General features: G+C 45.1%; 1 protein-coding gene across 2 annotated transcripts in view; it reads left to right on the plus strand.

Annotated features, from left to right (window-relative positions):
* TWF2 (twinfilin actin binding protein 2) overlaps positions 1-26,323 on the plus strand; it is a 240,287-nt gene that overhangs the window by 161,773 nt on the left and 52,191 nt on the right. For both annotated transcript variants that reach the window (XM_069206605.1, XM_069206606.1), the window contains 2 exons: positions 5,114-5,239; positions 5,669-5,819. In XM_069206605.1, coding sequence (XP_069062706.1) covers positions 5,114-5,239; positions 5,669-5,819 — 277 coding nt within the window. The remainder of the gene's footprint in view (positions 1-5,113; positions 5,240-5,668; positions 5,820-26,323) is intronic.

Genomic DNA, 26,323 nt, shown 5'->3' on the forward strand with positions numbered 1-26,323 from the left:
TAAATTAAAAAGGGAGAAACGGAAAGACAAACATTGGAATGGTGGAGCAGAAGGCTTATATCAGCGATTATCTTTGCCTTCGATGGAGCTCCCATCATTCCAACGTTCTAATAGGTGGTGCAGTCTGTTTACGGAGATCTTCATTGGGTTTGCATTTATAGTGTAATCAGTAGTAGGTGACTGTCTTTATAGTGTAAGTGAATAAGCTTGAGCATGCTTAGCAAAACAGTTCATGGCGGAGTTTGAAATCCTGTCAAGGCAGTTTATTCTAATTCATGTGGGATTATATAAAAACAATTGGGGGGCTAACCGACCATTGGTTTTGTTGATAGTGATAGAGGGTTGGCCTTTAGTAGAATGTATTTAAAAATGTAATGAAAGTAGGCTTTTGTCCTTGATGGGTTTGTCTCCTACTGTTTCCCTATGACAGATTGTAGTAGGATGCTGCTGCTGCCAGAAGGTGGTAGAGTTTCCTCCTGAGGAGGTATGCATTATGTTAATCTCTTTGAGCTGCATGTTCTACTTAGGTTTTGCCGTTTGACTATCTTTCCCCTCCTTATGGCATAATCCACATACACAATAGCCTGTTTCTTTCATGAGAAGTGAATGTAGGTTTTTATTAGGAAATATTTAACAAGCCATCTCTTCCTTTCGGCAAACATATTTTAACTCTCCACTCTATGTATGGTTGAAAATGGTCTACAAAACAGTTTTGGCCAGTGTATCATTCTAATTCATAAACCAAGGAAGTACACCTTGTACACCAACTGATTTACGAATGGGTATTTTTCAATTACACCTATATGCTGATTTGGTCGCATTGCAGATTGCATATTCAGAGAGGTCCGTAAAACGACCTGCTAATTAATATTAGGCAGGTCACGAATCATGACCCTATAAATTTCTCTCAGTGCAGTGATGTAGACCTGCAAGTGTCAGCAGTCCACATGACTGCACTGGCTTTCTGAAACAGGACTTAACAATATTTTTTTTAAGTAGCCCATGTCCATTAATGGCACAGGCGCTGCCTGAACCACTTCTTATTCCCCCAGAGGTTGCTGACAGGATTGACAAAGAGGAAGGTGCCCCAAAGGGACACCTTCCCCCTTGCGAATCTGTTACCACCCTGTCTGGAGGACTGTAGCTCATTAGAGATTTGTGACTGCAGTTGCAGTCACACGCCGTGAAGGATTCATTTACACATCACAAATAGGAGGTCGATGTTCCTCTCATACCCCTTCTTATTTATGATTCTAAAAGGATCACAAAAGTCTCAAATAATTGTGGCCTTCAGTACATCACGAAAAGCCCTTTTACATTCACAATCCATATGATTTTGCGAATCACAGGATTTGAAACCACAAAGTTCTTTCCACCTCCTGCCCTTGGTGTGCTAAACTGCTGCTCTTCCCTCCGTATTGGATCCCAGAATATGATTAAGATCAGTATCTGTACATCCACTACCCCTCCCACCTGCTCTAAGTACATCGCTTTGTGTCCTGCGAATGCCTTGGAGCTTGTTTCTGTTAGATAGTTTTCGATCTTAAAACTATCAAGCAGCAAACTTTGACTGTGGCAGCACATGAAAGAAGGGCTTTCCTTTGAGTTCTTATATCACATTTGTTTGTTGAGCTGCGTAGTTATTTTTTCTGTGGTTTGCTGTTGTCCCAGCCCTAGTGTGAAAGATCCAATGAATTGCGAGAGGCATATTCACTTAGTTGATGGTGATATATTGTACCCACGTGTGATGTTACCTTCGAAGTGTCCATTTGTAGGTGTTGACCAAGATGTTGGTATTTTACTAATTGATCAGGTGTCACTTTTTATTTGCATGATCACGATTTTACGTAATTTACAATTTTTCACAGATTTGAATATGTATTACCGAAATAGTAAGCAGTCTATTTTAAACTACTTTGAATCAGAGTACCAAACTTCATCATTGTCTACCCAAGAGGCTGTTCTTATACACTCCAAGCCAGCAACCTTGGGACTCACTCCACCTTCAGATAAGGAAATTACAAAATCTCCCGCCCTTCCAGAATATAGTTAGAGCATGACTGTTCAACATTTAGACCTCCTTTCGAGCTTAATTCTGTCCTAGATAATACGTATCAAAAACTGAAACAAACTAACCACCTGTACAAAAGCAGAGCCTAACGGCCATAGCTGAATGCAGAAAGATGTCCAAGATAACGTGATCTCCAACGGAAAGAAAACTATGCGATGATTCATAGATGCTGCATGTTGCTCTTGCTGTCCTATCTCATTTACCCTATAAACTACAGCTACCTACCTGCACCACTGTGTTCTCTGTGATACATCCTTACCTTATGGAGAGTCCCTCAGGCACCACACCCTTTTCTTCCGAAATACAACATGCTACAACAACACATTTGGCAAACACACAGCATGTCAGTAATGGTTCTGAACAGTTTAGTTCTACAGTACCACACTAGTGGCATTTGTGCGCTATACAAGTGCAGATATCATTTTGAAACAGCAAACTGTGATGACCTTGGTTGGGTGTCAACATTGCCAGATGGCACCTTGCAAGGCAACCGTTCACTCCAGCATTAATATCCCCTTTACATAGTTGATATAGCCCCTCATTAGGAGTTTGGTGGGCGGCGGACCACCGAGAGACCTCCTGTGCGGTCAAAACACCACCGGCCCTATTTGGAGTTCACTGCACGGCTTTAACATTGCAGCCAGCTTGTAATCGAGCCAGAGGCTATGTGGCGGTGTAGTGGGTGCAGCAGCACCGTCCACTGCCTGTAATTCATGCAGTGGAATGCGCGACGGGGCTGTGCATGGGGCCCCCGATGCTCCTATTGCAATGGCCTTTCCATGGTGGTGGAACTACCATGAAAAGGCTGGCGGTATGGGGACTCGTAATCCGGAGGGCAGCGATTACCACCGCCGGGACCACCAGGCTGGCGGTGACGGTGGTCTGACCGTGGCTCCTCAGCTACAATCTGACTGCGGCGGTCAGACCACCACTGTGAGTGTGGCTGTCTAAAGACTGCCAGACTCTTAATGAGGATTATAGTCTCTTCAAGGTGCTTACTTCAGACTCTGGGGCAGACTAATAAACAACTCCAGGAGATGCTTTGGAAAGGGTACGTGTCAGACTCTTGTTACTCAGTGGAGCACAAGCTTGTTGCAGTGCCTCTGGATCATGACCTTGAAGACAACAAGACAAGCATCTGTGTGTTTTGCATGCACGTTCATGTAATACAAGTTCTTCTATTGCAGCCATCCTTTTATTCAGGTCTGGTCTTACATTGGTGATGTCATCGCTCTGCATCTCCCATTTCTTTTTGTAGTAGCATTCTTATACAGTGCTCAATCAAAGTGCTTCAGAACATTTTTTATGATGTAAAATGTCAGTAATTGCATAATAAATAACACAGTAAAACATATTATCTATAAAACATGTATACTTATAAAAACACTTTGCTGCCTAGCTTGATCTCTGCAAAAAATACACGACATTTGAAAGTTGAAGTTTACTTCCAGGGCTTAAATAAACTAGCTTCCATGGTTTTTAAACCAAAAGAACATGCAAAGTGCCTGTAACTTTTTGTACAGTGCTGACTGCATGCACAGCTGCATATATTAAAATTATAAATAATAAAACGTGTGCTTGTTTTGGCTGTGAAATACCAATGACATTTTTGGTTTGATATCATTACAAATTGCGTGGTTCTCACACTGCAAATTGCCACTTTTTCAGTTAGTAAAATGTTTAAACCACAGTAATATACCACTTCACAATCAAAAGAATGTCTTTCTGAAGACCACAAAAGTGTCCTCTCTCTGCTTATCTCCACAGAGGAGGAATCCTTTTAAAATGCATGAAACCTCCAATAGATTGTGCAGGTTTAATTTACACGTTCAGTACTCTGAATTCCAGTCACAGGTTTCCAATTTCATAATACCTACATTCAAGAAAGTTTAGTGTAGATTTTGGAGTATCATTTTTACCAGTGCCACTTGCATGGGAAGCACCGTGAAATATCACTCAGCCTTTAAGTCTTTAATGGCTCTGAAAACACCATTGTGATTTTTTTTTTTTTGTAGGAGTGTAAAGTCTGGGTTGGTTCTCTGGAAGCCTAACCATTGTGAAATTTTAGCCTGACGTAGAAGGAACTGTTTTTTTTTTTCTTTTGTAGGAGTGTAAAGGCTGGGTTGGTTCTCTGGAAGCCTAATCATTAAAGAACCTTCAGATATTGTACGACTTACATGTCTACCAAGAATTTGTAATCGCTCAGGAAGAAATTGTATTTTGTACCCCAAGTCGACAATTGTAGGCCTCAGTAGTTCATACATTTTAGAATGTATTAGTTATTGAGGGGAGGGGTAGAGGTGGTCTGTTAAAGCATTGCTGGAGATGGTAAATGCCCACATGTGAAATTTGACAAATGCAGTTTCTCCGTAGTATGGCAGTGCTTTTATAATATGCATGTTTGAGATTGGGTGCCTGCAAAGCTGCCTGGTGTGTTTGTTTGTTAACTTGAATCTTGGCTTCTGCATAATGTATGATGTGTCCCTTGATCGTTGGTGATCATCTTAGAGATCCTCAGACTGGGCAGCATGGTGTGTACACAAAGATTGTTTGAATTTTGTGTATTGCACATAGTGGGTAAGCATGTTGTATGTTCTATAAAAGAAGCATGATGTGATTTACTGTAATGTAGCATGGTGTGTATTTTGTAGGACCATACCTGCATGGTATGTTCAAAGGCTAGGCAGAATTTTGGTGTGTGCTATTTTCTTCCAATGTTCTAGGCATGCACATTGCATCAAGGATGTTTCTGCTTTCTTCCGAGGTGTCCTGGTATGTTTTTTATCCTACATTAAAGGTTTCAGTTAAACCAGGTGTTACATTAAATATGTTGGTATTGGGGCATGTGCTGGTTGATTAACCTGCTGAACAGAAGTTATTTGGGTGGCATCACCCAGATGGATTTCACCGCTGGTCTGGCGCAACACAGCTAGTGGGAATTTGTTTGGACCCACAGTGTGGATTTGTATTTCGTGCCACTGCATTTTGCATACCACCAGGATCTGTTGTCATAATGTGCTATATCTCTGCTTTTGTCTCCAGGTGAAGACTGAAATTAATGTAGAAAGTAAACATCAGACACTACAGGGCCTTGTGTTTCCCTTGAGACCTGAGGCAGAGAAAGCCATTCTACTTCTGAAACAGAAAAAACTTAACTATGTCCAACTGGTAAGGCTTGGCACCTCTCTGACTTCTCATTTGATAATGACGGGGGCTGTTGTATGGGAGCTAAACATGGGTGACTCCACAACTACCTAGGTGCTGCTTGTTGGTTACATCTTTCAAAAGGGCCATCTGCTGAGGGGCAGAACTCTTTATTTCGGCCTATGGTATTCCATGAAATATTATGGTTGTAGGGGCACTTTTTTAAATTTTCATTCAACTACTATCTGAGTTGAGCTAAACTGAACTTACCCTTGCAGATCAGTTGGTTTTGGACATATTTGCCTGTTGTATAGTATATGTATTTAAAATATTTGAGTGCTGCCTGCACACAAGGTGCCAACATTCATCTCATAGCATACATTATAGTAGTCAATAGTCAATTCCAAGTGTAAAAATGGATCTTTCCTTCCTCTCCTTTTTTCATTTACTCAGAAACTGGATCTGGAAAAGGAAACAACTGAGCTTGTTCACACAAACCCAACAGAGATTGCAGATCTCCCTCGAAGGATTCCTGATGACACTGCACGCTACCACCTCTTCCTTTACAAACACTCCCACGAGGGCGACTACCTGGAGTCTGTTGGTAGGACGACACACTAACATTAATTTTAGATTTGGGCATGGTGATGGTGGTTTGTTTGACAGGGATAATGAAGCATTTGACAATGTGACATGTCGTTGCTAAAGAATGGGTATGTGGAGACTGGCTTATGGAATATTGTGGTTGATGATAAAGACAAGTTGAAGAAAAAATATGGTATAATGCTCAAAATAAGGCATCAGCCATACTTTATTCCTTACCATAACATTTACTCAAAATTTTAACTTAGAGTAAATTTTAAATTTTTATTGTCATATTACCAGGTTTTAAGAACATCAAAAATTGCACAGTTTCATTTCTGCTTTATTTTTTCTTTATTGCCTAAAATAAGATAGTCATTTTATATTTCTTATTTTTTTCATCATTATAGTTTGTTAATCATGATTTCTGTATTTTTGCAATTGGTTTTCTGACATGCTGCTTACTGGACTGGAGAGCTCTCTATGTCAAGCTTTGGAAGGATAAGCGTTTATATTATGTATTCTCAGGTTAGGTAATGATGAGTGCAACCATAGTAGCTAAATTAGTGGAATGGTTGAATCTCAGCCATTGTTAATTACTTGGGCCACTTTTCTGTTCACCATTATTTGTACTCACTATGCCACTCTAGATGGAAACCAACCACACGTAAATCAGATTTTCTCCAATAGGAACAACCCTTCTCGAACTGCATGTTGCTGCATAGTGAGTCAAAAAACAAACTGGAATGCAGCCTTGGTTAATTTCTTATGGCTCATATTAATAGAAGTGTTCCACCTATCACCCTTTTCGCCGACATAGTGTTGCAAACTACAACAAAAAGAAACCTTCACTTTTAAGCACACAAAGGAAGAGAGACTTGATTGAAAGCATCTGCATCAAAGTATTGCTTTATGAACCAAGAGTTAAACTTCGGTTACTATTGGTGCTGTAACGAGGCTATTTAACTAGAGTGTATGCCAGTTCTTGCGAGCAGATGGATGTCTGGAGAAACCTCCTGCTCACATTTAGTTGATGTTTATTGGAGTTGTAAAGTCTACTGAAATACATTTTCAGCAGAACAGGGCCTGCATTTTAAAACACAAGAGAACTTCATAATTTCCTACTGCCTTGCTTAACTTTTAAAATATATTTCCTTAAGGGAAAAAACGTTATTAGTCAGTCACACTCTTGAAATTCTTCACTAGTTCTGAAGAGAATAATACATTAGCAAAACACACTTAAGTAGCAGAATGCCAGGAGACCCTACACTACAAGACAAGTTAGTCCAATGCCTAATTTTAGAAAGAAACATTCAAAGTTTGGAGTATATTTTGACTTGACTCTCGTTTTCCCTCGTCAGTTCTATTAAGTATGTGAAACGCATATGACGGTCTGATTGCTAACCTATGTATTGTCCATTATGCTGACTGACATGTAGGACAGCAACTATTGACCTTCACTTCTGTCATAGACAAGGTTCTTTATGGTGCCCTGGATTTGGTTCAGGGTCTTCTTTTCTGTTTCCACAGTTCGCCTTCAGGTGCCCTTTGGTCTGCCTCTCTTCCATTTTCCTTCTGGTGTCCAGTAGCGAGCTAGGTTCTGATGGAGTCTTGTTGTCTTCTGATGGTGTGTTCTATACATCTTCATTCTTTTCTAATTTTTTTTAAAACATCTTTTTATTAGGTTTTGTAACATATACAGTAGGAGACGGTAGAACATATTAACTCATGGCAATACAGCGAGGGGCATCTCACAAATTGAGACATAAACATGACATAGTACAGAGGGATTTATGAAGAGTAACATGAACGTAATTGGTGGACTGCAAAGCGTTGTTTGAAGGGGCAAAGCGCTGTTCGAGGGTCCATGCCCTACCACAATGCCAGTATCTGGGGGAGGCAATAAAACTGGGGAAGGAAGCAGGTGTGGTGCTGTGTCCCTGGGAACAGATGTAGCTCTTTTTGGTAGTAGTATGGGGTATGGTTTGTCGCGTTGATAAAGGTGCTGGCATAGCTCAAGACAGGCCTTCAATTGTGGGAATTCGGCTGTGGGGGCACAAAGAAAATAGGGGAGGGGGGGGAACGCTGACAGGAGCAATAGTTATTTAACATTGCCATGAACATTAGCAGTGGGGAGGTAGGGGGTGGTGAAGCGGATGAGGGTGTGGTCATGGAGGTAGATCATTGTTGCTCACCTGCTGGAAATTCATGAGGATGCTGGCCCATTGGGGGGAAATGCCCCATTTGCGCAGTGCCCCTTGCCTTGCCTTCACCAGTGTGAATGTTGGGAGTAGAAGTGCTACGATTGCAAAGCGGGTACCCACTTTGTTTCTCCTATGCTTGAAGTTGCTTAAGGCACATGCTTCCAATGTGTGTAAGTCCACAAGTTCTGTGACCTCCTGCTGGGTAGTGTGTATATGCATGCAAGTAGCCTTGTAACGTCTCACAAGACCACAGTATATGTTCCAGGTGGGTGTCTGGGGCGTGACAACGAAGGCAGACATAGTGCACATTGGGGTAATAATCGTTCAGTTGAGTGGGAGTAAGATACCCTCTATGCAAATAAATAATTGGATGTGTAGTGTGCGCCGATTCCAGAGTGCCCTAGAGGGTACGGCAGGTGTTGCGGAGTTGCCTGTTTGTAAGGAACTGGCCCAGGGGAGATCGTGGTATGTGTCCAGCTGGTCAAGGGAGAGAAGTTGGCCCTCAATAAATAGGTCACTGTCATGTCAGCAGAGGAAAAGAAACCCTGAAAGTGGGGGAGGCCAACCAAAGGGAGTAACTCAATTGTTGGCACTCCTTGGGGTCACTATTTTCACCCATATATCATCCCGCGGTCCAGTACGAGAGCCATAGTCATTTTGCGGCTAAATATTATGCTTCAGAGGAAGGGGCACCCATTCCCCCTCTGCCCACTGGGAGATGTAACTTCTTAAGGGACCCTTTGCTGCTTGGTACCCCATAAAATCTTGCATAGAAGGGCGTCTTGCTCAGTGAAAAACAACCGTAGGGGGATGACAGGGAGGTTAGCAAAGTAGTATAACATCAGAGGCAAAATGCCCATCTTCGCCAGGGCAGTTTTGACAATTGGAGCAAGGGGAAGGGATTGCCAGAAACTTACTTGTGATCGGATACCCGCCAGGTTCCCTTCTTACATATCAAGAGGAGCATGATACAGTCAGGTGCCCAGGTAGCAGGTCACTTCCCGGCACCAGCAGACTTGCTCCTCCTAAAGTAGACGGAGCGCAGCAGTTGTTTGGGACAAAGTGGGTAGATTGCTGACTTGGTCCAATTAACCGGCAGCCTGGAAGCTTTGGCAAAGCTGGACAAAGTGTCATGAAGCGGTTTGAGGTTGATATTAAGTCTCAGAAGTACAGGAGCAAGTTGTCTTCATATAATGGGACAACATGTGTTCTGTCTTCTAGGGTTATGCCCCATGTTTGGCCCTCCCCTTGGAGCCATATACCCAATGACTCCATCGCTGATATGAAGAGCAGGGGCAAGAGTGGGCACCCCTGCCGGGTACCCTGACCTACAGAGATGAGGGGGTCATAGTTGAATCTGAGATGTGGGGTTCCTATAAAATAATCAAGTGTATGCAAGCAGGCTTTTCCAATGCTCATGGAGGTGAAAACTAAGAAAAGGAAATCCCAGGATAGAGTATCAGATGTCTTTCAAAGATCCAATACGAGACAAGCAGCATTTGGACTTGGTCTTTTATATGGAAGAGGCGCGCCATATGTTATGGGACGTGCTTGGGACAAACTCATTCTATTCTACGTGTTTAAGCTCCAGGGCAACCTGAGAGTACCTACTAGCAAGAATTTTACCCATGTTTTTATAATTAGCTCAGAGGGTGGCTATGGGCCTGTAGGACCCTAAGAGTGTGGGCTGGAGACCAGGAGAGATTCCCATAGTGACTCTGGAAGATCCCCAGAGTGAAGAGTGTCCAACATCTTTGTAAGTCAGGGTGTGAGGATTAAAGAGAAGATGGCGTAATATTCCAGGGGAAGCTTGTATAGAGTGGATGCCTTGTTATGCACTAGGTCCCTCTGTTGAAATAGGGGCATCCAAGGCTGTTGCGGTGGGGATAAGTGGGAGAGTCATTTCTGCTAGAAAAGCTCTTCCACGGTTGCTGATGCGTCTAGGGGAGACTGTGTGACAGGAGAATAATAAGCCTAGATTTCCCGCAGTATCATGTCTTGAAAGCATACCACTGTACCCGAATGTGATTGAGTTTCTGTAATGGGGCCATTACAGGTGTCCTGCATGATGAGCTAGGTGAGTAAGTGGCCAGATTTGTCTCCTTCTTTGTGTACCTTGGCCGCTGTGAAATTTAATTTTCTTAGATGTTCAAGGAGAGCAGCATAGGTAGTTTTCCCTTCTTCATAGGCTGAGGTGACGGCTGGGTCACAAGTTGCCCTTTTCCCCAAATCAGCGAGACAACTCTTGGCCTCTGTTATCTCCATTTCTAAGGACCTTCCGGACCCCTGTATGTCCAGTTTCGAAGCATCCTTGGTCACTACTTTAAAAGCATCCCATTCTACTGTTCAGATGGTGGCTATATTATGGCTGTCTTGAAAAAATGTCAGATGTGCGCCTCTTGCGATGTGCGGAAGGCCGGGTCCTCCAGGTTGTAGCAGGGGAGGCACCTTGTCAGTGTCGAGGGACATGATGGCGGCCATCTCAGGTCTCCCACATGAGTCATGGTCATGAAATGAGCCCAGAGTAATCAGAGTGCCGCATAAGGGGGTATCACGGAGTAGAGTTTAGTGATGGAGTGTAATGATCTCCAGGCACCTGTTTGGGACCAGAGTGGGATCTAGCACACAATTGTAATCCCCACCAAGGATCCATGGCATCTGGGTTTTGTGGGCTGGGTCAGCAGAGAGATTGTCCCAGACAGTCCTTTGCTCTGTGTTGGGAGCGTAGATGCTGCCAATGAGTATGGGTCAGCCATCTATGTGACCCATTAGCAGTTCGTACCTGTCCTCCCTGTCCACTGTAACACCAGATACCAGAAAGGGGACACCATGTTTGACCCATATCAGGGCACCCTGTACATATGCTGAGTAGGTTGTAGGGTGCCTCTCTATTGCTTACAGAAGTGCCCCAGTTCTTCAGTTGTCATGTGAGATTCTTGGAGGAGGACCACATGCACTTGTTGGCCCTTAGCAAAGGAATAGATGGCATTAAGTTTTCTGGCCGTGTGCATCCCTCACATGTTGAGGAATCTGTCAATTGTGGGTGTCATGATGACAGTGATAGGGTGTATTAGGGGAATGTGGGGGAGGAGGGGTGCACCCACCCTGTTGGTATATGCCACCCTTACCGTTTCACATGTGCTGCGCCTGCTTGCCTCTGTTATGTATGGGGGAGGGAGGTGAGTGAACTGGGCAAAACGTGGGAGAAACAACTTGTGGAGCCTACTACAACCAGTGATATGGTTAAACTGATCATAGTGAAACAGTTCTCTCTGTGGTAAAATGGGATTGTGGCTCAGTTGAGAGATGTGCCCTGTGCAATAAGGTGAGGTCCATCTGGAGACTCATAATAGTGCCAAGGCAGTCTGTTTTAATTACAGGGAAAAGAGATCAGGCAAGGCGTAACCGTGGCTGGGAGGAATGTTGGGCACACTGCTGGTAACTGCATTTGCAATGACTCGCACAGCCTACTGTGTATGCTTTACGAGTCTGCACAATTATATAAGGGAAATGTTTGGTACATAGCATTATCCAGAACTTGCAAAGATTGGGACTAGTAAAAGCTTAAGAGCAGTCAAACAAGTGATCTGCTATCAGCGGAGTCACTGGTGGGAGCGGCTGCAAGTCTTGGCGGGTGTCATTCGAGGCAGTGGAGTAATCTTCAGGTTTAAAGAAGCGCAGGCTGTTTTTTCAATCCTTCGACACTGTAGCGGAATCCAGGTTGGGTGCTGCTTGTATGATTTTTTTGCGGAATGCTATAATTTGTTCAAGGCCAGGGGAGGCAGTCGTAGAGGGACGGAGAACAGTGTCTGCATGTGCCATTCACGTGTGTCGTCATCGTGTGCGTGCTTACTGTGGGGGTTCAGAAATCTGCAGAAAGTGATCTCCGCTATACTGGTCCACCCAGTCCCAGACATCTTGAGGATCTGTGAAGAATGTAGATGTTCCTTTTGCAATGATCTTCAGACGAGCAGGGAATAACAGCGAATATTGGACCCCCAACTGGCATGACTTCCATGGAGAAGGTTTGTTTCTGCTGCACTGCTTGTTTATAGTCTGGGAACAACATAAGTTTTGTCCTCAATGTGCTGTGGACCCCCTTGTCTGGCCGCTCACAAGATGGCAGCCCGGTCCTGGAAATGCAGGAGCTTTGCGAACATGGGCCTTTGAGTGGCTCTGTGGGCCTCTCTAGTGTGTAAAAGGGGGAGAATCTGCTGTGGTGGTGAATGTCTTAGGCCAAGCTTCCAGGTAGGAAAGGGAATTTCCTTCCGGCAGGCCACGATTCTTGATGTTGCCTCCCTGAGAGTACCCCTCTGCATTCTCTACACGGTCTTCGAGTTGCTGGACTTTGGCTTGTAGGTCTCAGATTGTGGTATCGAGACCCTGCAGTGTTCAATAGCCTGATCCAGCTTGTCGGACGTGGAAAGCGAAGGGGAGGCTTCGGGCAGTGGAGTGTCCTGGATGGTGGAGGGAGGGCCCGTGGATGAAGATGGCGTCTGTGTAGCAGAGTGCAGTTGACCCATTGTGTACACCTTTGGGGGCGGAGAAGCAGGTCAGCAAGCCAAAGAAGGGCCAGAAAAGTCATAGATGGGGGGAGATGTCCGTGTCTCCTGGGGGCAGATAACCCTAGTCCAGAGTCCCAAGGTGGCCCTCTCATAAAGGGTTGCAGCTAAAGGTGATTGAATCGAGAGCCAGTGCACCCGGTTCCCCTAGTTCCTGCAGCAGGGGCAGTAGCCCGCAATCTACCAAAAGTGTTTCCAGTCCCCAATGCTTCCTCCTGGCGTCAATTATGAGGATAAAGGAACTCTGTGATTTTTTTTGTGGTCTGTCGTGTTGCCTCCTGCTCACCCCAGTCTGGGTGCTGATGCAGGGGAATGGCTCGCAGTGCTGGCCCCTGCGCCCCCGGTTGTGGTTGCCAAAGCTTGGGGGGTGGGGGAATTAAGTGTGTTGGGGGTGGAACCAATTTCATGTCGCCCCCGCGAATGAGGCAGCTACAGTAACTGCAGTATTTCAGCGCCCCAGTAAGGTCCACTTAATTTTAGGCACAAAATGCCCAAGCACCCACCCCCCTACCTCCCTCCCCAGCCCCAGCCATCACTCCAAGGAAGAGGAACCATGCTTAGCTGTGGCCCTGTACAGAGTTTATTTTCCCAGAGCCGGCTCAGTCCGTCTCATACTTCATGTACTGTTTTCTCCCTAAGTGGGTGTGGCACAAGGCACAGCTCATGGGCATTAGGCCCAGGTCTCCGGAGGTGGTGCAGGTATCCAGAGTCTTCCCTTTCTGAGCTTCCTGTTGCTGCAGTGTCTCTGGGTGGGCTAGGCGGCAGCAGGCCTCGTGCGGGGAGGAGAGCTTTCTGGGCGCCACCACTCCTGGTTATGAGTTCACAGTGCAGCCGGTGCCCGTGAAAGATTTCCGAGGGGGCCCCGGGGTGATGCTCCAGCCAGTGTAGGTGTCCCACAACAGTGTTTCTGTGGAGGCTGCTGGGTCTCTGGCTCAGATTAATGAAGATTGTGCGCGATGGTCGACAAAGCTTTTTCAGAACGTGTCCGCCATCTTGGCCGATTTGTTCCCCCCCACCTTTCATCCTTTTCTCATAATGATGGTGTCCATACTCTCTTGCTTGCATCTGGTGAGCAGTTCTGGTTGGAAATGGCTGGCAGGCAGGAAAATGTGCAGTATTCTTCTCACGTTAATGGTATGGAAGGCAACATTTTGTCACTCAACAGCATTCTGATTATTCAAGCGTGAGGACAACATGCAGCTCTGGTGAAGCCTCAGCTTGGTGTTGATGCTGTACCTGGTGTTGGTGCTGTACTAAGATGACCTCCATCCATTGTTAAACATACTGATGGCATTCCTGTCTTTGTTTAATCTGCTGTTGATGTCGCCGTCTGCCCCTCTGTTGTGTCTGATTGTACTGTCTAGGTAGGCTAGGTAGGTGAACTCTTAAGTTATTGCCTTCTTCATCCACCCTGGTTGGTGAAGTGTTAGGGATGTTGAGTGGCATAACTTCTGATTTCTTCGTGTTGATCTTCAAGCAAACTTGCTGTGCATAGATGTCTATTTCTGCATATGCTTTTTTGCAGGGGAGGGTGTTTTATAAATAAAGCTACGTCATCTGCGTAGTCAAAGTCCTGCAGGGTAGAGAGTAATGCTCATCTGTTGTCTCTGGCTTGGTCTTCTGTTGTGCGTCACATCTCCCAGTCAATGACTAGGTCAAAGAGCAAGACTGATATCACACATCCCAGTCTCACACCGGTCTGCACTTTGAAGCAATCCTCACTATTGCCTACATTCCAAGAAAAATTATCATAAAAGCTCTTGAAGGGTAGAACTATCTGTTGAGGTGTACCATAGGCTCTCTGTATACATCAGAGGATATAACGGTGGACACTGAAATGCTTTATCTGATAGAGACTTCTAGCTGCAGATTCCTTACCTTAGAATTCCCTGCCATCCGCTTCGAATCTGGAATTTTTCTGCTGAGCAGTACCTTGCACACGCGGATCCCCGTGGCATAGTTGGAGCTGTCTGACGTCACGGTTGTCTAGATAGACGCCACCTCAGTGTGCGTACGTTAGTTCTTTTCCTTCCGCGACGGTTAAGCGCAGATCCGGAAAGAGCTACCCTTTTTCTTCGACGATTGTCGAGGTTTTTCGGCTTGATTGTTTGAACATGTCTTCTAGAAAGACTGGATTCAAACCGTGTGGTGCATGTCATCACACCATGTCGGTTACGGATCCACACATAGTATGTCTCTGGTGTTTGGAGAAGGATCACGACTTGACTTCGTGTTCCGACTGTCGGGGCATGGCTCCGAAGGCCTTGAGGGAGAGCCCCAACTCCTCTTCCTCGCATTCAAGGTCATCCGATCACTCAGGTAAGAGGCACAAGAAGAAGTCCAAGCGGACTTCAACTACGCCACGCCCGTCGGACGATGAGGCGCCTAGGGAACATTGACGTTCCAAGCACAGTTTGCAGAGCCTTCGCCATGGCCGACTCCGCATCTTGCCCCTTTTCCGAGGACTGGAGCTACCCCCATTCAACTAGACGAATTTTACGAGGCTATGCATCTTGTTTTTGAACGGGCTGCACCCTCTGGTGGGTCTTTGGGCCCCACGGGGTCAGTAGGGGCCCTATCTGATTTGACGTCGGCAGCTTCAGCCTCGGCGCCGTTGGGTACCCCAGGATCCGATAGAGGATCCGGGCCAGCCCTGGTCACTCACAGTCGACCTCCTCCAGCGCCGGGTCTGACGTCGACACTTCCTCCACCACCAGCGTCCACTGGTGGTAGCCCCATCCTCATTCCCGATGAGCCGGAGCGAAGTCGTACGACGCCAACTCCGGTGCCCATTAGGCCCAGATCATTGCCTGAGCCTTATTTTGAACAGCCAGGCACAGGAGAGGAGTGGGAGGGGTCTGAGGATCCTTTGGAGTGTGAGGTGGAGCAAGATCAGGACTGGTACGAGGACCTAGGGGAAGCCAGTGGACTGGGCACGTCTCCAGATACTGGCATGCTCTCTCCTCCTAACGTGGCTACGGAGGAAGGAGCTTCTTATGCTATGGTGGTGCGTAGGGCATCTGAGGTCTTGAACCTAGACTTGCATCTCCTGACAGAGGTGCTTCAGCCGGGGGTGACTACATCAGAGCCGATGTTACCCTTCAGTGAGGCCCTAACGGATGTCCTTGTGGGAAAATGGTCCGAACCCAGCACAGGGACTCCTGTGAATAGGACAGTCGGCCACCGCCATAGACCTGCTCCAAACGACCCTAGTTTCCTAACCCAACACCCCACCTCGGAGAGCTTGATGGCTGGACCAACTTGGAAAGAAGATGTTTTCTTCCTGCAGCCTGGCATTGAGGTCAGTAAACACCTCTTGCCTATTGGGCCATTTTTCCCATACTTTATGGGATACGGTGGCACAGGTGCTGCCCTAGGTCCCGGACGGCATATGGGACACTCTCACCCAGGCTGTCAAGGATTGGAGAGATGCAGCCAAGTTTACAATCAGGTGTGGATTGGACACGGCCACATCCAAGTCTGTCTCTGCTTCTTGGATGTCTGCTTCGCTTGTTGGTATTGATCTGTTCAAAACATCTTTGAAGTGCTTGGCCTAGCATCCGTCTTGCTTTTTCTCTGTTGTGAGCAGTCTGTCTTTATTGTCCATGATAGGGGTGTTGTATGTTGCATGAGATTTACCACTGACTATCTTCGTGACCATTCGTCTCCACTGACTGCTGTCTCATCTTGGCTAGCAAGGTTATCCATGTACACCTGCTTGCCTGCTCTGTCATTCTGACTTCTCTTGTTTGCTTCTAATTACTATTTCTTGTTCTTCTCCTGTAGCTTCTCAAATTTGGCCTCTACAAGTTTCTTTTTTGCTGTTCTCCTGTCTTTAATAGTCTGCCATGCGTCTTGTCATATCCATTCTTTCCTCACCCTTGTCTTGGTCCCCCGGGCATGCTTCACTGTTTTTTACAATTATTGGAAAAAAAACTTTTCTCATTGCTTGTTGACTGCGCCTACAGGTGGCTCAGACTGATCTTCTGTGTCTGTGAGGATGTGGAACCTGATTTTTGATTTAGAAGAAGAATGCTTTCGCATTTTTGAGGTCTTGTAATTTTGCCTCATCAGTGTTGCCATTCTGATGTCATGCATTCTATTTTTCTTTGCTTCATCTTCACAAGAGCAGTCACTAGATGGTGATCACTGCCAACGCCTGCTCCTCGCCTCACTCTTTACTTCTTGCAGTTAGTGTCTTCAGATGCAGCTTATCAGGTGGTCAGTCTGGTTTGTTTCTGCCATTGGGTGAGCACCATGGTCATTTGTGAATATCACTGTACTGTGGGGAAGAGAGCCCCTCCTTTGACCAAATCATTTGCGGGGCAAAATTCTAACATTCTTTCTCCATTGTTCCACAACCTACCTTTCTTAGCTGTTGGTAGAATATGTACTTGACCATTTCCTCTATATCATTTGTTGGAGCATAGCACTGGATAATGGTGGTGTTTTTATGTCTTCCTTTTAACCTGGCTGTCATCAGTCTGCTGTTGACTAGTTTCCACTCGGGCATTTCTGCCCCTTTGCTTAGGATGATGGCTATCCTTTATGATGTTGGTCATCATCCCTTCCCGAGTACAATACCATCTCCCCTGTGGTTGTTTTCATTCTGCCTGATCTGGCCCACCTACTTTCATTGATCTCCAGGATGTGTAGGTTGTAGCATCTCATCTTACACCTTAGGCAGCATTCCTATGCCATACATAGTACGTACATTCCAGAATCCAACTCTGGTCTTGTACTTGTTGCTTAGAACTTCTGTGATCTTGTCAGTAGTTTGCTTGAGGCATAGAGTACTTTTAATCATCCATGTGTCATGCAGAGACTCAGAGTCCCTAATGGACAAACGATTTAGTGGTTTTTCCTGCTGTTTCTGTAATAGGTGTTTCATGGGACAAGTCCTTTTGCCCACCGCCAACTTGGAGAACCAGTGGATTGCACTTTGTCTGAATCTGTCCTTTGACCGATCTGGCTTGGGTGACCATGCCAGGAGACTAAGTTCCCACCAGTATAGATCTCCAGGTCACTGAAACATGCAAGCCCCTCAACCACTTCAAGGTGGCGTTCCTTTGTGGAGTGCCTGTTATAACTTTAATTACAATTGATGTTTTAAGTCCAGTGGGTCATCCTACGAAGATGAACACTGCTAGTCATATCTTAATCAACATTGCATCCATAGCAATGTTTCTGATCCCATAATATTGTTAATGTGGTTGGTTCTTCCCTGGAACATTGCAGGCCTTCATAAACATTTGGACTATATTGAACTTGCTCACTTTTATACACCTTAGGTAGTATACTGCTTCATAATACGTTTGATTGACCCTGGTGGTTTGTTTAACAAGAATGTTATTGTTCCTTAGCCAGTAAATATGCTCAGAATAGAACCTGCTAAGGCTTAGTTTCATGCTTCAAAGAAGCAAGAGTGATGACTTTTGAAGCTACTGATATTTTTCAAACCAATTACACACTAGCAATTAAAACGTGTGTTTTTCTAGCTTTTATAATAGAAAATGTCAGTCCTAATACAGATACCATGTCAATGTTAATATATTACTCCTTACTTTATTCCTATTCCAGCAGTCATTCAAAGATCAAAACGAGAAAAAAATCAACCTTAGAAAAACTATATTTGTCTTTATGAGGAAACTATGTGACAACCAACACTTACTTATCGTAAGTCACCTTGCATGTTATAGTGTCCTTTAGAGATTGGTCTATCCTCTTTTTTTCTACGCGACCAGCCTGTTGATCAAAATCTGTAATCAGCAGTACACTCCTATTTTGTCCGGTCCCTGTACAAAATAAAAACACAATGTGATAACATGACGCTGAGAGAGGGAGCCAAAAAATATATCACTGATTGATTGAACTTGCTCGACAACTTTGAGATGAAACAAAAATCTTTCACTTAAACCGTTATGAAAATATAGGTAAACTTACACCTTATAAATGACAACTCCCTGTGCCAGTGGGGAAAAAGGGAACAAATACACACACTGGTTTGAAGAAAAAAAAAATTGAAAGTGGACTTGGCAAACCAGTGTGCCTCATTCATATAATCTTTCAGTATCCCCTCCTTAATAGAAGGAATTAGACAGCATTATGCCCCTTTCAGAGTGAGTCTCAAAGCATGAGGTATTTATCCCTTCTTCTTTACAACTGACCCACCCGGCAATTGTAGGTGCTCCAAAAGGCTTCATGGTCAATATCAGTAACTGAACCCCCAGTGGTTTTCAGTCTACTTCCATGTTCTCATATTGTGGGTGAATCTAGAAAGGCTTAGTATGAAATTAGCTAGGTATTTGATTTACTCCATTTGACTTAAAATCCAGTCCAGTGCTCAGGCGTATAAAACTCCTGCAGGAGACCAGACATAACAGCCTCGCTAACTTGGTTGAAAGCTTTTTCCTGTGAAAAAAATCCATCCTGCAACCAAGAAGAAAAGGGTTCATAACTGGAGTGATATCCATAACTGAGAAGTCTGGAGAAGATGACCTGCAAGACGTCTGAACTGAATTAATTGATGGTCCTATAAGCCAAGCTGCCATCTGCTAGATCCGTTAGGATCCTTTGGATCCAGTCATCTTTGAAGACACGAACCTATCATTACCTCAAAGCAGATTGGTATTGTTTAGTCATCGAACCCTTTGGATAAGGGCATCAAATTGGCTCAAAAGTCCTGGGATGCACCTACTTCCCAGGAAATTCTCAACACCATTCGGCAAAGGGGTTTTCCAAGACTAATTGGTGTGAATGGCCTTGAATCGTCTGTCCAAATCTGAGCTCTTGAGAAGTTTTGTTAGAATCAAATCAGTCTCCTTCCTCATTCGTATTCTTCAAGGAAGTCATCCACTGCTAAAGCCTCCAGGTCGTGGTGCCTGCCAAAATATTTTTGTAGCTGGCAGAAGAGGCATGAGAAAAAAAGATCCACTTCGAAAGGCTCCCACCTGGTCATGCGGTACCTGAAGTTCTCTTGGTCCAGCATCCAGGTGTGCATATAAACTTCCTGGCACCTATTACTACGGACAGACAACTTCACGAATAGGTCAGGAACCAATGTTTCTCTGTTCCTCCTTCTGATGAAAGCCCGGGACCATTGTATGGCCAGAATGAAGATGCTGAAACATGTTGACACTGTAAAGAGAGTCAAAAGGCCTTAATTCCTTCAAATAAGACCCCCATAATCCTTTGTTTTAATCATACCACTATCACTGAAAATAAAGGGACACCTTAATGATCAGTGAGGTACTTGTATCTTTAGACCCCCGGCAGGCTATCCGATGTGCTCCTGAAATTCGGTTGAAGCCCACTTTGGCTTATAAGTCACCAAGGTGGACCCAATGCCACTAGTTGGTAACGGTAATATAAATAATTATTTTCTTTATTATTGAGAATACATTGGTCATGACCAGTGTACTTGAATAAGGGGCCTTGGAATACATTTTTTGTGAGTGACTCATTGAGGAGATTGTATTCCTTTGTAACCCAGGGCCAATAGAATAGTGTTCCCAGAAAGCTCTCTTCCCTGCCCCAGAAGGACAGAAAAAGGCGGATCCTCTCTGCCCCACATTTGTTTGTCCGGATAGGAATGTACAGTTAGCATTGCCCAAAAAGTACAAACACCTTGCCCAATGCTAGAGGATATCCAGTGAGGTAAGGGGGGGCTGACATCTTGACCCCTCCTTCCCCCCTCCTAAACAAGAATCGTCATAAAGGGGCCTGTGATGTTGAACAGCTAACTTTGCCAGGATTTTGACTATATCTGCCAGAAATCTTTATCGGCCAGACTCCACTCCGAGGGCTTAGGGTGATAAAGATCCTCTTTTCCAACTGTGCCCTGGATCAAGGGCTGAGTTAGAACCTCTGGGGAACTTCACCCCCAGGTCAAGTGAGAAGATGTAGCACAGCGGTCAGAGCGACCGCCTTGGAAGCTAGCGATCTGGGTTCAGGCGTTGGAGCAACATCCTTTGATTCTGGGCAAATCACTTAATCTCCCTATGCCCATGGACAGCGCCTTAAGGCCCTCATGGGTGATAAGGTGCATTACATAACTCTACATTACATTACAGGATTTGGTTCCAAGGGTGATTGAGGCCAGGTTTGTTCTCTGATCCCTCATTCCCCAGAGTTCTCATCCTCTTTGTCTCCCTCCTTAATAATTAGAAATGCTGCATTGTTTGCTTCCTAATGGAAGGGTGGGGGGGGTACGGGTACAGGCATTCTTTGAAAAGGTATCCCAAAGACTTTCAAAAGCATTTGAGTGAGAAGGGTCATCAGTCTTACGTTTTGCCTTACCTTTGAGCAATGCTGAATGCCCCGGAGCCCCTGGTGACCAGAGGTCCCAAGGATCATGAGTACATTTTCTCCTCTAGGAAGGAGTTCCAGGCATCTGGCATCCCAAGCTTAAAAGTTATCTTCCCTGCGACTGGAGGACAGGACCCCAGATAGACTGCAGACAGATGTCCAAGCTAAGGAGTCATTGACTCTAGAACCAACTTCTTTTTACAGTCAAACAGGAAATAGATAACAACTTAGAGAAGGAGAGACCACTTTTGTGTGTCAAAGCCTGTATTGTGAGAGGTCGGAGAAGAACAAGATGCAAGAGATCTTAGTATTTCAGTGTTCAGAGTAGAGCTTGATGTAAAGATTATCTTACTGTAAACGTGAACATTTTCTAAAAAATAATTTTAAAAAACTGTAGTCTTGAATGCTAGAACTCTAGGAGGACAGCAATCAAAAATAATGGTGCAGGTTTTTTTTCTTCTGGTTTCTATTGAACATAGCTGCTAATAATGGCTATGCAATTGATTCAGAGTATATATTCCCTTGTGAGTCCTGCAGTTTGCATATTGGAATCATCAATTTGACTACTTACAGTGAACCTTTAGATCTAGTGAACCATATCTTCGATCTTATTGTTAAATCAGGCCCTGTAATGCAGAGGGTCCAGGTAGCATGTCTTCACAGATATTTAAAAAAAAAAGTCCCAATTTGTTAGTTGATGATATTGGTCCATAATAATACATGATATTTGAAAGTGGGTGTTATTGCTCTCCATCTTTAGAAAGCATTGACAAAACCAATATATTTTGCTATTTCAGCCTGTTGGGTTTGGTGTGTGTTTTGCCAATGCTGTTCCCCATCAACAAAGCGAAATGTTTTTTGCTGATGCTTTGGGTTACCAGCAAAATAAATCAATAGAATGAAAAAAGTGCAGTGACATGAACAAGTGCCATGGCAACTCAGCGTGTTAACCACAGAGGTGTCACCACAGAGGTGGCGTAAAACAACCAAAATTATGTTCAGTTTTTTTATTTACCTTTCTAAAGTGGCAAACCCACTTGGAGCAAAAAAAATAAAAAATAAGTTAAACATGCGCAAATGCACTTATTTATTTATTTTATATTTTATTTTTAGTGTTTTACAAATTTCAGCTGACTAAATATTGAAATCACAACCATCCAAAACCAAACATAGTACATCATGCATCAACCCCACGTTACATTTATCTTGATAACAATGTAGAAGCATGAGATGGACAGCCTCACCGCCCATCCCTAAAATTAATTCTCCCCATCAGTTCGTAATATTGTATAAAATCGTGTCATCATAACGAGAGAACACATGCTTGTCACAGTACTCACAGTAAAGTGCAAAGAGTTACAATAATGGGCCAAGGTCAGCCAGAGTTTGAACATAGTCACATAGAGGTCCTCAGACGTCTTTTGGCCTAGTTGTGGGTGGGTGCAATTCAGCATATGATTCAGCCAGGTCACTACATATAACCATGTCTTTGAACCAACTGTTGTAATCTGGGGGAGCATGGGCGCCCCAGGTCAAGGCGAACTGTCTCCGACCTGAGTGGGATGCCATCGCCAATAGTTTCCTACAGTACTTCAGAGCATCCATCACACAACCATCGCCCATGATGTCAAAGGATCGTGTCACTTGTTCCCAGAAGGCCGCAATCTTAAGGCATAGCCATGCAGGATGAAAAACGTCAGCCATCGGGGCGGTGCATCTACGACATAGTTGACAGGCCATGTTTGAATAGGCTGGCAGGAGTGTGATATTCTCTGTAAATGGATCAGGTGATACTTCCCATTAGGAGAAATATCTTTGGTAAGCACCCAGCAGAAAGACCATTGTTTATCACTAATATCAAGGGCTAAATCAGCCAACCACTGAATACGGGCCTGCCATTCAGGTTCAGAAGTGGCCTGAGAAGTCATAGAATACATGTTGATAACAAAGTGTGCAGACAAGGGATTGGCCAGCAGGAAAGACCAGGGCTACCAATCCTTTGGGACGCCTGGAAAGGTAGGGAGTAGCTTCTTAATGACATGTTTGAGGTTATAGTAATGAAGCATATCTACCAAAGGGAAAGAGGTTGAATCAATGAATTCCTTTAGAGGGAGGACCCTGCGATTGGAAAACAAGTCTCCCATATAGCAAAACTGTTAACATCACAACACAGGGAGGAGCACTGAATGAGAATCCCCATATGGGAACAGACAAAGGGGCAGTTCAGCCTGCATCGCAGACCAGGGGCAAGCCTGACTGAGGTCCTACGCCAGTGGTGTAACGAAACTGGAAAGTGCCCCATGCAAATAACATGAAGGTGGCTCCCCTCTGGACTCACTCAGGCCAGGTGCTGTGCTGAGGGGGGCCTTCTGGAGCCAGCACCACATGGGCCCTTGTTATGCTAGTGTCCTAAGGCCCAAAGCGAGTATTTGATTATATGAAAATCCCTGTCTAAATGGGACAATCAAGTGTAGAGATATATTTAAATAGGAGACCGCCCCTATTATAAATCTACATGCGATGCCCAACTTACATTATGGATCCAGTGGTGAGCAAACTGAGCTTGGCCCACTAGATAGTACAATTCATAATTCGGTGCCTGAAAGCCCCCTTGTCATAAGGCATTTGTTGTTTAGCCGACCCAATCCTCAGATGCTTTCCAGCCCATAACGTAATCGTAAGAGAATGTAATTGGGAAAAAGAAGGTTTGGTGAAGAGGGATAGGGATATTTGGAATAAAGTACAGTAGCTTAGGCAGCATGGCCATTTTCATTAGGGCAATCCTGCAAGCAACTGATAAAGACAACTTAACCCATTGCTGTATCAAGTTTGTAATCCAGGAGATATATGCACCATTGTTTGCCCCGATAATGGTCTCTGTCTCTGTGGTACATGACACCAAGATAGCAAACCAGTCCGACCTTCCAGCACCTGGGAAGGTCAAGCGTCAGTCTAGCTGTGGCCTCCGTGAGAGACACTAGGAGTGATTTATTCCAGTTATTCTGGGTGAAGGCCCGCGACCGTAGGGGGCTCGTAAGGGCAGGAGCGGAAACCACACCGCAGCCCTGAGCAAAGAAACGCGCCGAACGCGGCACGCAAAAATCAAAGAAAAAAGGGGGGGGCCGGAAGTACCCCCGAAGAAACAAAAACAAGCACCCCACCCTTTCCGGCCAGAACGCAAACAGGACGTTTTGGCGGAAACGGAAAGGGGAGGGCAGGAAATGGGCAGGTAACCCAATGGGGTGCACGGGCATCATTTGAATCGTGCCCGAACACCTGGAGGGCAAGAATGGGGGATAAAAAGGCTGCCCGGCTCAAAGGATGCACAAAGATTGCAGGAGACCGGGCAGCAGAAGAAAAGACGAAACCCACCCACCCACACCTAACATGAGGCACCCAGAGCGTCGCAGGCTGGGCAAACGGATAACAGACAGTGGCAGGGTAAGGCAGAAAGGAGAGATAAAAAAGAACTACAAAGGCCACACCCAACGCAGCGGGGTGGCAGGGCTACTTACCTTGGGATGCCTCACGGCAGGGTAAGGCAGCCAGCGGAGGTACTCGGAAAACACGGCACTCGCAGCCCGGGTCCGCCGGAGAGCGGGACACAAGAACTAAACAAGGTAGCGAGTTAAGCCTAAAGAGAAACGAGTACCTTCCTACTGAAAAAAAAAAAAAGGAAGAACGAACAGCATGTCACAAGAATTTATTTTCAAGTTTAAAATTATCGCAAATGCAAAGCGATGTATGACACAAATGTACCAAGGTGAATAACAAGCATGGCAAATCTATCGCTCATAACATCAACTTGACAGAATGATGTATGCCCTCATAAAAGTAGGGCGGACCTGCTGTAAACTAACTGTTCAATAAACTGCGGCCAAAGATTTTCCAAACACATACCAACTGTTGTGTTATCATTTGCGGGAATGGGCCGTCTGGAGGGGTTTTGAAAGCCAGACCACTGCGCATAAGCAATTCTGTCCGGGTGGTTGCATGTAAGATGTCTGCAAGTTTATGAACAAAAAGAAGAACATAATCCGCTTACTTAGACAAAAGGACATTCATTCTACCAGATCTGATTGCCCATATGGTGATGTTGATCCCTTAGACAAGCCAAGGGCTCCATAACAATGGCAAAGAAGATAGGCGACAAGAAGCATCTCTGCCTCATGCTCTGCTCGATAGAGAACAGGTCTAATAAGTAATTCACCAGCAACCTAGCCCGTGGTGCAGTATAGATCATCCGAAGCCACCGCAAATAGGCATCACCCACACCCATCTGCTCAAGGACCGTGTACATAAAGCGCTATTCAACAGAATCACATGATTTAGCAGCATACAAGAAACCTCAGGTCGGGGGTCCAATTGGTGTGTAACAGTAAAAGAAGTGAGCAGAGTGTCTGCTGTGGAGCAGCCAGTGTTGACCCAAACGGACCAAAGCAGACATCAGCGGCGAAAGCCTATTAGCAAGTAGTTTAGCAAGTATTTTACTGTCTACATTAATGAGGGACAAGGGTCGACAAGAGGCATATTGATTAGTGGGCTGTAATGGTTTTAGAAGCACAATTATAATTGCTTCCGCTATAGAGTGAGGGAGGCGACCCGTCCTGAAAGATTCCTCATACACAGAAAGAAGGATCAGGGTCAACTCCTCTGCATACATTTTATAAAACTCAGGCAGGAGGCCATCACTCCCAGGAGCACTCCCGTTCCTTTAGTGAGCATTAACCCCTTTAATGTCTTCTGTCGTAATTGGTTGACAAAGACCCTCTGATCAGTGGAGAGCCATGCCAGACCAGGGTCATCAAGGAACTCGTGGACTAGAGCCACAAAGCAGCTGTCCATCCTCCTCCAAGATTTCAGTAACATAATTTGCTGCCCAGTTAGGACTAATTGATGCAAGGGTGTTCTCAGGGCGTTCCCCCTCCACATAGGAGCAGGCCACCTGATATTTGCTACAGAAGCGTATCCCCCTGTCAGCTCTTCAAGTGCTTTAATAGCACATTCGAGTTGCTGAAGCTCACCGCTAAGGGATTTCAGGATCCCAGCACTTTTGCTGATGCATTCCCCCCCTGATTACCACCTTCTAGGCTCTGCAGATCTTCGAGGCCAAGCTCACAGAGCCCTCATTTTCACTAAAGTAATTCTTAATGGCCTGCTGTATTTCGTCCATAAGTACGCTTTCAAGTAATTTCTCTGAGCGGAGCCTCCAGTGTCTAGTGGGTAACACCTCCACTGGAAGCTCCAGTTCCAGAAGAACTGGGGAGTGATCTGATAGTGTTCAAGGCATCAGAGTGCAAGTCACAAGTTTCCCCTAAGCTACATGCACAGATCCTGAACCAATAAGTAACGATTCCCCCCCCCCCCCCCCCCCCCCCAAAAAAAAGGCCTTGGCTAGAGGTGGAGCCAAATGTGTGACTTGGAATAAGGCCATATTGATATTATTAAGTACA

The sequence above is a fragment of the Pleurodeles waltl genome, chromosome 9, assembly GCF_031143425.1.
Source record: "Pleurodeles waltl isolate 20211129_DDA chromosome 9, aPleWal1.hap1.20221129, whole genome shotgun sequence".
In the NCBI taxonomy this organism is placed as follows: Eukaryota; Metazoa; Chordata; class Amphibia; order Caudata; family Salamandridae; genus Pleurodeles; species Pleurodeles waltl.